Source organism: Acanthisitta chloris, unplaced genomic scaffold, assembly GCF_000695815.1.
Source record: "Acanthisitta chloris isolate BGI_N310 unplaced genomic scaffold, ASM69581v1 scaffold157, whole genome shotgun sequence".
Lineage (NCBI taxonomy): Eukaryota > Metazoa > Chordata > Aves > Passeriformes > Acanthisittidae > Acanthisitta > Acanthisitta chloris.
The window spans coordinates 1-12399 of NW_008682941.1; the positions used below are offsets into that span (position 1 = coordinate 1).

The window sequence follows — 12399 nt, forward strand, 5'->3', positions numbered from 1 at the left end:
GTGGAGCAAACCCTCGAGAGGCAAATATAGATAGATAAAGGCATTCAAAGGCAACTCTTTGTAAAGACTCACGTTACTCCGGAAAAGGAAAAAAATTACCTTTACAAAAACTTGCGTTTATGACTGAAGACTCCAAAAGCAAGATACTGAAGCAGAATTAACGCAGGAGGTGACCAAGGGGCAGTGAGAATGCGAAATGATGTGGCATTGACCCAATCAAATGTCCGAATTAATGAACGTTATTAGAAGGAGTGGTACATTCAAAAACCGTGAAAACACACTGAACTTCCACACCGTGGCAACACCTGAGAAGTCACCATGTTTCTGACAAAGCCAAAAGAAACACCATTACAAATTACCTACCACCTGCCCTGGCCAAATTAATGTAGTACAGGCAATTAGTATTTCCTAGGCAAGTTTATAAACTCTATCAGCCCGGGAAAAAAATGTAAAAATAATAATAATAAAAAAACCCCCCACAAAAACCCCCAAAGAAAGCAGCATCCTGCACGAGGGCACACGTGGAGGGACGTGAGGGCAGGAGGTGGGAGGTATGCAAACAGGAGTAGCATGACAGCTGCAGGTAGGCCAGGAGAAACTGGAGACCTGCAAAGTGAACTACCTGAGAAGGATGAGGAGTAGCTGGATACTCTTCTTTCAGTGCCCAGTGAAAGAAGCCATGCCATGGTGTTTTAGAACACTAAGATAACTTTAAAGAGCTGACCAAGAACAGAAGAGCAGTGTATACCCAGACACTGCTGTAAGACAAATCATGGAATGGTGTTTAGATAATCACTGACTTCACCAATTTATAAAAATAATTAAAATATACTGCCATAGATCACAGAGCTGGAGAACAGAGCAGCAGCTCTCCCAGGAAACAGTGTTAATGTCATCATAAACTCTCACAGATAACTTAAACATAAAGCACAATTTAACAGCAAGTTAAAGTGCCTCTTGCTATTTGGCTTTTCAATGGACATAAATCTATTAGTTCAAAAAAATGCTTGAATCTCCCCATGCTTTCAGAAGAGACAAGATGCACTCACATCTTCACATTTCCACAGCTTTCTGTCTAGCTGATAACGAGTACCCTATTTCAACTCCAACAGGTACCCTGATTTTACAGCTGTTTTTTTAAATAAAGTTACTGCTTAAATTACTAGGCTTCAATAACAAAAGCCACTCCATTTTTCTGTGACAAGAGAACTGGAATTGTGTGGACACAAATGACTCCCACTTAGTAGCAGCTGCTAATTTCTGTGATCCAGATCGAAAGGTGGACGAGTATCAGTCCTCTCACCCACATACTCCTCTTGCTCTTTATCATATTACCAGTTTTGAAGAATTTTTATAAACAACACACTTGACTCAATGTTGGAACTCCACTTATCTGTCGCTGCTTTGCAGCATCTAAAGAGGCTTAGAATCCATTCTCTGTATAACAAATGTTTATTCAGAAACAGATAATACATTATCTTTTCCAACCCCTAATGTTTCCTCCCCCTCCCCCCTTTTTTTAATAAAACACAGGTGTTTGGTGGGCAATCAAAAAAAAAACAAAAAAAGGGAGAACAATAGCTGTCTTAGGTCCCCTCCCCTACAAACATCTGCTGTTCATGTGAAGTACCCTACCTGATAATGGTGTCCTTGGCTTTCAAACCAAGGAGAGTACTCCAGAAAAACAAGTCCTGCCAAGTCCTCAGATATTTCCATGGCTAAAAGGGATACAGTGATAGAGAGGAATGGTTTGCATGAGAGCTAGATAGAGCAAAGAGTTCATACAGAACAAGAAAGGAAAAGAAACATAGGATTGACCAAGAAATGGCATCTGGACCTACAAGAGCTACAGGGAATTCAGTAAAAGTTCAGCAGAGCTGAACAGAACTGATTAGGTTAGTCTCCCAGCCAGTAGTATCAAGTTTAAACCTCAACCAGATTCTGCAAGTTGCTCTTATAAAAACGAAAGTAACTACCGGGACTTGGAGCATCCCAGGCGACAATGCCACGCTGACAGTGGGAAGAACTGGAAGTGCCACCTGGTGGACTGTCTCACACGCTCACCAGCCCGGGGCACATCCTTGCTGCCCTGTGTGGCACTCAAAACTCTCCTCCAGTGCTCCTCACCGAGTACCAGCTGCTCTCCGCTCCAAAACCTCTCCCTGAAGCCCCAAGTGTAGCAATCATCCTCCAAACCCAAGCAAGCCAGCAGCATGCCTGGACAGCAGCCAAATGGCACCTCTCAAAGAGGCGAGTTCTCAGCCATGAGAGACTGCTTCCTCTGTAACCAGCATCTGAAAGGGCCCCAGGTCCTTCCTCTTTATTGGAGACTGGGTGAGTTAGAAAGGGAGAAAAAAAACCCTAACATCTCTGCATCAGCAGGAGGATGGAATATAGTATAAATGGGAGCAAAACACCAGGATTCATTCTAGCTCCAAACACAACTGGTTCATAGTTTTTCAGTCCAGAAAGAGGAGAGCAACTGAGCCTGATCCTACAGGGCCAATATACTCATTGTACAGGTGCCAGAAGAACCCCCCAGCACCACGGGAGTTGAAGCATCCCTCCCCACAGCACAATGGCTGGTACACTTGTGCATGTGTCCGTTCTGCCTGACGCCTCCGTTGGCAGGCATACGCAGTGGGAAGCTCAGGTTTTCCTACCTCTTCTCCATGTCACAGCTGCTGAACAGGAAAATGTCCAACAGCCAGAACGAAGCAGTATGCCACCAGATGCATACCAGTCAAAGATGCAAGATGGTGCTTCCTGTATGGAGCCACATCTGGCTTTGTACCAGTGCAGCAGCTTCAGAAACAATGCGGTGTTCTTGCCTGGTGACAACCAAGGGGATGCACTTTCAGTTAAAGGTCAGTCAGAAGTAAAAAAGAGGAGGAGATCACTCCTTCCCTCAAAGTCTATGTGCACTTTTAATGGCCACTGAGGGCTTTGGGGTAAAGGATGGAGTTACATGGTATATGCTTGGTAATACATTACTGGCAGAAGGGGGAGGTTATTCTCTTGGGGAAAAAAATCATGGAAGAAAACTCCAACTATGAAAACAGAAAGTACACACACAAGAGGAAACACTACTGTACAGTAAGGTAGCGATCATAGAAAACAAAAAATTCAAGGCAGGCAATGCAAATAACATCTGCACTCCTGCACTCTCCTCATCCCCCAACCTAAATGAGTTTTCCAGTCCACTGCTCACTGCCCCTTCTCAGAGTTTAATTTTGAATTCTGTGGGCTGCACAGAGGCAGAGACCCCTGAGGATTTGAAGAGTGCCTTCAGGATAGTGTCAGGGTCTACTTCAGCTGGGGGATTTGAGGAGGCGCTTGCACCTGACCGGCGTGGTTCCCCTTCCTTCTTCACTGCAGGAGTGTCACTCAGTCGGCTGGAGGAGTGAAAAAAAGGGAAAAGCAGTATTTAACCTCTCATTATGAAATAAAATTTAACACTATGTCTGCATTTACTGTTATCAGTGTTGCCCCCTTAGCAATATTGGAGATAAAAGGTTTTAAATATGCTTCCCTCACAAGGAAACATTCTCAGACTATTTCTGAACCTCAGGGCTCAGAACACTATGTAGTCAAGCTATATTGCACTCAGGTCAACATATTGTGCCACAGAAAGGAAGGAAACAAAAATATTCAAGGGATGACAATGCTCAGAACAGAACCTGCAAGTGTCTGGTTCTTTTCCCCACATGAAGGACACTTACAGCAATATAGGTTGGTCTGAGGTAATGACATTCCCATTCATGTGAAGATTGCATTTCATTGGTTGACCTAAATAAAAAAAGGAGTTAAAAAGTCACTCTATGAGTTCCACGTGCTGAGGAAACATGAGAAAGAATAGCTGATAAATCTTTTGTTGCTAAACCACAGCAACAGAACAGCCACTGAAACACTTAGTACCGTATGAAGGATCACACTAATTAAGAAGTTACATAGAGGTCCAAAGCCCTTAGCAGAGACACAAGGGGATCTCCCATTCTCAGCTGTCTGCTCATCATCTGACATTCATAACATGTCACTCAGCTAGAGGGCAAAAAAAGCATCTATTTCTAGCTAAAAATTAACACTTCAGTCTAACACAACACTACAGGTGAATCCAGGTTAAAGACTACATTGTTCAAATTTTATGGGGAAGCTGATATCAACTGTTTCACAAGTCCAATTCAAAATGTCTCTGACTGCACCTTGGGACTTTTGTACTTTGCAAGCAGCTTTTCTGTGAGCAGGTAAAGCCCTCCTGAGGACTCTCTAGCTCTACCTACGTAGGCTAGAAACAAAAGAACGTTTGACCAGCAGACTCACCGGGACTCTGCCTCTAGCTTTGAGCATTCTTTTTCTAGGAAAATGTGGGTGTCTTTTTAAATTTCACTTCAATAAAGTGTGCACATATTCACCTAGTTACACAGGAATGTATTACATTATGCAGCTCTTGAGCTGATTTTCTGGAATTTCATCTGTCTTGGTATCACATGAGCATCTGAGATGCTTTTAAAATTTCTGCTGAGGTGGAAAAGTTTTGCTGATTTATTTATTCTCCATAAAACTCTGGCATCAAACTTACCATCTAAGCACCTGTTGTTGTATTTCTTATATGCTGTGATTGCATCTTCTTTCTTCACAAACACTACCTCAGCCACTCCAGGATGCACCAGCCGGGCTCGCTTCAGAGCGCCGCACACACAGAACAACTCCTGCGGGCAGAGACTCAGTCGTGACCATGGTCACATCAAAAGCACTGCGTGAACGTGGCTTAGCTTCTTATCACACCACCCATTCTGCTTGGTAAACACATGGCAGAACCTAGACACTTGGCTTACCGTGCTTGCTATGGTATGAGGACTTGACACTAGTAATACAGCTTGCACAAGCAGGAAAGTCCAAGGTCAGTATACTGTGAAGTTTTTCATACAGGAAGACCAGGTTCATTCTCAGTCTGATGAGAATGTAAGTGCCTAGTTAGTCCAGATAGAGGCGTAAATTCAGGGAGAACTGCAACCATCATTTAGCATGAACTCTACTTCTACGTGATGTCAGGTATCTCAGTACACTCTACAAATGGGATTTTACCCCATCATCTTAAGCACACACTTGTAAAACCATGAACAAAACCCAACACAATCAGGAACCCTCAAAGTTTTTGGAAGGGAAGCAAACCCACATCATACCCCTCTTCACTGCATTCACCACTGTGCAGGTTTGAGCTGAAGTAGAGTTAACTTTCTTCACAGAGGCTAGTATGGAGCTATGTTTGGGTTTTGTGCAGAACACAGAGTTGATAATGCAGAGATGTTTTTGTTATTGCTGAGCAGAGCTTACATAGAGTCAAGGCCTTTACTGCTTCCCATACAGCCTCGCTGGCACAGAAGTTGGGGATACATGGGAGGTTGGGAGGAGACACAGCTGGGACAGGTGACCCAAACTGACCAAAGGGATATTCCATACCATATGACATCATGCTCAGTATATAAGGTGGGAGGAAGAAGGAGGAAGGGGGCACATCTGGAGTGATGCTGTTTGTCTTCCCAAGGAACTGTTACGCGTGATGAGCCCTGCTCTCCTGGAGATGGCTAAACACCTCCTGTCTTCAGGAAGCAGTGAATTAATTCCTTATTTTGCTTTGTTTGTGTGTGCAGCTTTTGCTTTCTCTATTAAACTGTCTTTATCTCTACCCATGAGTTTTTGTAGCTTTTACCCTTCTGATTCGCTCCCCCATCCTGTTGGTGGGAGAGTGTGTGAGCAGCTGCGTGGTTCTTGGCTGCTGGCTGGGGTTAAACCACGACACTAGGCCATGAGTAAAGGAAGTGTCACTCACCACAATGTCTTCCTCTGTGACTCGAGGATGCAGATTATTTACGGTCATCTTTGTGCCTTCCAAGGGACTGAACGCCAGCTGCCAACACACACAAATGCATCACAAAGATCAGAAATACAGCACACAAGACAGCACAGTAGAGAATGCATTAGAAAGTCACTAAGGGAATGTCTGGGAATGCCTACACACAAATACAAAGGAGAGAGCTATAGCTAGTAATGAGAAGTATCCATCCTTACAAAAACCCAGCTCATACAGTGGCAAAGAGGAGCCCCTTTTCCGTGCAGTTCTCTCTGATGTAACTTTTCGCTCATATTCTCAAGTGTAACACCAACTGAATCTGCATGCACACACAGTGCTCTGGTCATGCCCACACTTTCATGTGCATGTCTCTGCTGTACTCTGCACCAGTCAACAAATCCCAAAACACAGCTCCAGCCCCTCAAGAGCATGCTGAACTCAACATGCCTAGGAGCACCTGTACCCAACACTGGGCAGCTTGGCAAAGCAATTACAGACAGGTTTCTACAGCAAGCAGCTGTATTTGGAAGAATCCTTCTTCCTCCCTGCTAACTGGAGTGGACAGAAGACAACATATCAAACACTGTTAAAACACTACTCCTAGGATATGGAAGTCACCAAGAAGTGTCCAAGCAACAACTGCCATCTCCATCTAATAGGGATTTCTCCAGGACCATATGCTCTCATGTCAGAGAACCAAGATGCACTGAGAATTCCCAGTCTCTCAAACTAAGGAAAAGTATGTTCAGACAGGTTTCACATTCCTGGGACATGGACTGCAGTTAACAGAATAATCTTGATAGTGCCTCAGAAATAATGGTGTAAAGCAGGTGGAAATGAGCCCACATGACTGATGAACAACAAGTCTCAGATGTTTGAGAGACTTCTATAAAGATCATCTCCCACTTCCCTGAGCTCACCTCAACAGGTGCTGGCTCTTTTGGAGGCTCTTCCTTTGTCACTAAGGTCCGGGACATGTTTGTCAAGGCTTTCGTCCGCATAGGAGAGGGAGGTGCAGGTGGAGCCGTGTACGTATCGTTCTGGACCACTTTAGTCAGGGGAACAGTCTTGGACAGAGAGAATTTATTGCCACTCAGACCAGTCTACAGGAAGAAAAAAAAAAAGTATCTCTGAGAGCTGCAGCCTACAAAAGTTATCACTTTTTCAAGCACCACCAGCGGAGTATTACTAGCATGTACTCAGAATTAAAGCTTCTAGGTATAAACATAAAAAGATATGTTTATCCTGTAAGAGCACTTCTCTCATAAGCACTTTTTGGTTTCATATTCTTCTTTCAAGAACTTTAACAATGTGATCTGAATTTGAAAAGATCCTTTCATCCCAATATTTTCAAGTACTTTAGAAAGGGTCCACAAAGATTGCTCATTAACAAATAAGATTGAGAAGCCGTAGTATAAAGAGCAATAATTCTTCAGAAACACCAGGCTAGGGCACACAGAGACAACCTTTGTAGTTGGAACTACCTGAGTTTTAAAGCCAGACTAAAAATTGTGCTTGGAAGCTGTTGTGAACACTGGAGAGAACAAATTTACTCCTGAAGAAACCCCCCCAAAATAACCTGTAAGATGATTAAAGAATCACAAAGGGCCAGAATTCCCACATGAGGAACAAACCACATAGGATAATCACTGCAATACACTGCCTGTGTGATGGCAAAACCACATGAATTTGCTTTTTCAGAACCACAGAATAATTTAGGGCAACCCAAGGTTCAATCCCCATGTCTGAAACAGAGCTAACTTCAGACAGGTTAGCTTAGGGCCAGTTAAATTCTGAATATCTAAGAATGGCAACTGCACAACTTCTTTGGGTCCCTTTGCCAGATGCTGATCAATAACATGAGCATTTCACCAACTAGAATTTCCTTTGCAGCAACACATTTGTTTAATCTCCTCCATGGTCATTCCTTGAGACCCTGTTCTCTCACCCTCTCCTCACACTTAATATGCTGCAGCCCTCTCATCACCCTGTTGTTCTGGTTCAAGGCAGTGCCGTTCTTGTATCACAGAGACTCAAAATAGACACAGAATTCCAGGTGCGTTCTCAAAATGCCAAACAGGAATAACTGTCTTCCTTGATTTGCTGGCTATGATCTTACTATATCTACAGTTTGCCTTTGCTGCTGGAAAGATTCACAACTAACTCATTCCTAGATCACACAGTAGGACCTCCAGGCTCTTTCCTACAGAGTCACATTCTAGCCTGTCAGCTCTCAGCTTAAGTTGCAGACAGTTATGCCTAAAGCAGGACCTCACATTTGCCTGTAGTGAAATTCCATCTTCTCCAGAGCCACAGTCCTCCCCAACAAGATGCCAACTAAGGTTTTTCATGGCAAGAGATTTCCTGCTTTGATGCCCAGGCTCCAGAAGCAGCAGAAAGCTTCCCTTGTTGGTTTGCTCAGACAAAAATGAGATAGGTTCAATGCACTCCCTCAACAAGAATGTCAAGAGCCAAGATGCAGCAATCTGCCAGCAAGGCAGAAAACACACATTCTGGCTGCAAAAGGCCTATCATACTAGCTACCCTAAGAGAACTCTGTTCCAGAAATAACAGTAGAAGCACTGGCACATAGGAATGGTGGGGCAAAGAGCAAATATGTGAGAAGAAAGCATCATTTACATACTTGAAAAGGACATAAATCCCTTAAAGCCACACACAGTCTGTGTGTCCGTGCAATGTGAGCATGGCATGGTGGGGGCTGTGTATATAATCCCTTACCGAGTTGTGCAGGAAACTGTTTGTGGTGGTGATTTTCATCTGTTTGCTTGGAAGGGGAGAGACACTTTCATCATCATCTTCCATGTCATACAACCCCTGAGGAGAAGCAAGGTCATAGTTTAGAAGCAGGTAGATTTAATCTAGACATTTCCAAAACAGGTAGTTTTCTCCTGTCTTCAACCATCTTCAGGTAATGAACAAGGCTACAGGGGACTTTACTCCCATTGTTGCAGCCTGTGGACACAGAGCTGAAGGTACATAAGTAATTTCAAAACATATAGTGTGAAAACTATCAGACTTCTTTTCCAGAAATGCTGTTTCCCTAGGTGTACTGACATCGATATCACACTGATATCAACTGTATCATACAGAGTCACATACAGATTCCTCTGATCCCTAAACCCCATTAGGGAAGCCACACTAATGGAATTAGCCTTGGTGTCTTACTTTTTAACACCCTGCTGCCTTTAAAGTTGAAGCCTGTGCATATGGTTTCTTAATTAGTTGTTTGTTTGGTTTTAATTAAGCAGATGCCTGCTAAATACACCTAAACTGAACTGAATAGCTGCTTTCCTCAGCACAGCACATATCTGTCTGGCACTAAAAAACACTGCACTGAGAGGTTTACTGAATAATTAATTTCCCAGTTCAACTTAATGCTCATAGCTCTGCCTTAAAACACTGAGGCATACACAAGTACTTTTTCCTAGACTGTAAATAATGTTAAGAAAAAGTCTAGACACAAATGGCACTGCCCAGAACATACAAAGTCACAAGTCCAAACAGCTTTCCATTAATTCAAAAGAAAAGTAAAGAAAAATGGAGGGAATAGCAATTAGAGCTTGCAAAAATCAGTGGGCTGTTGTAGTCAGCAAGATTCTGGTTCACAAACAGGGAAGTTGTTCCAGTCACAGAAATGCTATGAAGGGAAAAAACCAAAAGGGCTGGGAGAACAGAAGAGAATTGTGCAGCAAATAAAAGAGTTGAGAAAAACACTAGCCATCAGGACAATGGATGTGAGTTTGAGACAAATGAAATGGATTCCAGGATCCAGTGATGCAATCAGAACTATGAAAACACTTCCTTCAGTGACAGCATGTGGGACAGGGGATGGTAGCAGGCCAGCAGAAAGGTAACATACACAAATAACTAAAGCTACCATAATCAAGGCAAGAAAAACACCACAAATCAAACCAGGACATGATATTGTTAATGTTGGTTTTTCAATATTTCATGTAATACTTTATGTACACACACACAAAATACCCTACACAACAAGAACATGTAATTCCTCTCAGGAAGCACCCAAGGTGGTCAGGTGGCTGAATGGCTGGGGGCTGTGACTGAGGTCTTTAAAACTGATCCCAGAAGACACAGCACAAACTCTAGGGTCTTGCTCAAAGTCTGTTTGATAAGTGATATGACACCTTCAGAAGTACATCAGAATACTAGTTAACATCACTGACTCTCAGGTTCCCAGCTGGGACTTCACAGGAAGGTTATACACTGTCCCACCTCACTGTAGCACACTTGACCATGTGCAATCATATCCACTCCCTGAGGAGGCTGGCAGCATGCTGAGTCAAAATAACCCACTGCTCCATCTGGTGTGGTGTCACTGAGAAATTTACAGAGGAACATCAGAGCTAAAGGTCACAGTCTCTGGAGGAAAGAAACATTAACACATACAGATAAAAACTGGGAATACCTACTTCTCGTTCATATATAACGCACAAGGAATCAAACTTACACTAAACAAAAACCTCAATTATCACAAAAGTATCTTAATCATGCAAGAATAGGAAGCTCAGCTGTTGGAGAACTTCCAAACACTTTTGTTGCCTACTTAAAGCTTTCTTTGCACATGCCAGTGTTTATGGACTCAGTTCCTTCCCTGCCAAAGGTAACAAACAAAGAGCACAGAGCAGGCACACACCTGTTTGTGTGTATGGTTGTTCACCACATTGATCCTCAAAGAGTGTCCATGGAGCCTTCTGCTACAGTTGGAGAGAAAGAACCACAGCATTAAATGCTACAGTGCATCATGTCCCCATTTCAGAAGATCAGAGCTGTTAGTTGATAGCCTGAGATCACTTAAATGAGACTCACTCTCCTGCTTTGAAATATATTACCACAATATGCTTTTAGATAACATCTCTGTTCCCTTTAATATGGTCAATATGAGACAGCTTTACTAAAACTGAAGAAATTAAAACCTGAGGCCACACAAAGAAATGGATTCAAATTACTTAGGTTTCAGTCCAAGATTAGTGGGAAGGGAACTTAACTTCAGCCCTGCCAGGACTGACATTTCTGCCAGCCACGAATAAGGTGCACCAGAAAGCATCTCTTCCTTCATGCTACAGGCAACAAAAGAGACCTATTTCCATCAAACCCAACATGCTGGGACACAACACAGCTCAGTTCCATTTCAAAAGAGAAACTTATACTGCCCCTTAACAGTAGAGATGGAATAAGCTGTAATGGAGTAAAACGATGCACAGGGAAGTGTAGCTGCCCCTTCTGCAGCCTGTTATACTGGGAAACAGGGAAACCACAACAGAATTAGTCAGGGAATGTAGCTGTACTATCAATGACTGAATTTGCACACCACCACCCTCCACAACACCCTTTGGGGTTTTGGAAAAGCTAGAAGCTGTCCTTTAAAGAATGGATCTTCTTGCAAAAATACTCCAAACAGGCAGTAAAATCTTTGGATTTGCATTTTCTCTAGACTGTAACTTACACCACAGCACCCTCACGTTTCAATTTGTTAATCAATTCAGAAACAAGGACACCTGTCCTCCAGAAACAACACAGAGCTGTGGAAATCCTTTGGGTTTCAAAGACTCTTTCTTGCTTTATGAGAAACAAGATCACAGGACAGGACATTTAGAGCTGTGTGCTGCACTGTGGATCAAGATACTCTAGTTTGACTCTGCTCCCACATCTGGGAAGATAGGAGGGTAATGGGCAATTTGGAATTTCAGCGTATCTTCTAAAATTAGATAATCACTCACGTGCAAAGATCTTTTTACAGTCTGAATCACCATTATATTCTACAATATTTTTCCTTGCACTGTGTTGTCTAACAAACAGAAAATACTATTGGTTAAACCAAGTCACAAAGCATCCCAACAAACAGGTCAGAACAAACACTGCACCAAGTCTCTGGATACTATTCTAACTCCTAGAAACTTTGTAGAAAATGTTGAACTCCTAATGGCTGATGGTGGTGATTTGGCTTAGGAGGACAGCAAGAGTACCAATTACCCTACTAATTAAAGACTGCTGAACAGACTGCTCTATTGCTCTGTGATTAGCCCTTCTTAATGCCACAAGAGTCCTTTCCTCTTTCTTAGGTCAGCCTGGCAGTAAACATGCAGAGTAGTAAGAAACTTCCTAGGCTAATTTACAGAGGAAACATGTTTGATACACTTGAGCACAGCTGAACAGAAAGCAGACTCATCTAGGCTTCCAAACTGATCAGAACAGGAGATTTTCCTCCTCACAGAAATCCACAAAGCGGTAGGCTAGGAAAGTTACATGCTTGTAGAGGAGAGGAGCAAAACCACTCCTCAAACAATAATCTAACAGTCTTACTTGTCTAACAGTCTAACTTGTCTTCTGACTCTACCCACTGTACCTAACAGACACATAGTTCAACAGCAGGTGTTTCTCAGAGGAGTTTACTAAGAATCAAATTGCTGCACACACAGCAAAGGGAAATTAGAAAACTGGCAAAGGAAATGAGCAGGTCAAGGTGACCAACTGATTATAATGCAATTGAAACAAAACCTGAGCCTCAG

The 12399-nt window shown here is 42.8% G+C and overlaps 1 protein-coding gene across 1 annotated transcript in view; it reads right to left on the bottom strand.

Moving 5' to 3' along the window:
• Positions 1-2903: 2903 nt before the first annotated feature.
• POLDIP3 (polymerase (DNA-directed), delta interacting protein 3) overlaps positions 2904-12399 on the bottom strand; it is a gene marked incomplete at its 5' end in the record, with an annotated part of 10412 nt that continues 916 nt past the window's right edge. The window contains 6 exons of the mRNA XM_009078689.1: positions 2904-3395; positions 3723-3789; positions 4580-4709; positions 5831-5908; positions 6772-6954; positions 8591-8686. Of these exons, the coding sequence (XP_009076937.1) occupies positions 3221-3395; positions 3723-3789; positions 4580-4709; positions 5831-5908; positions 6772-6954; positions 8591-8686 (729 nt within the window). The remainder of the gene's footprint in view (positions 3396-3722; positions 3790-4579; positions 4710-5830; positions 5909-6771; positions 6955-8590; positions 8687-12399) is intronic.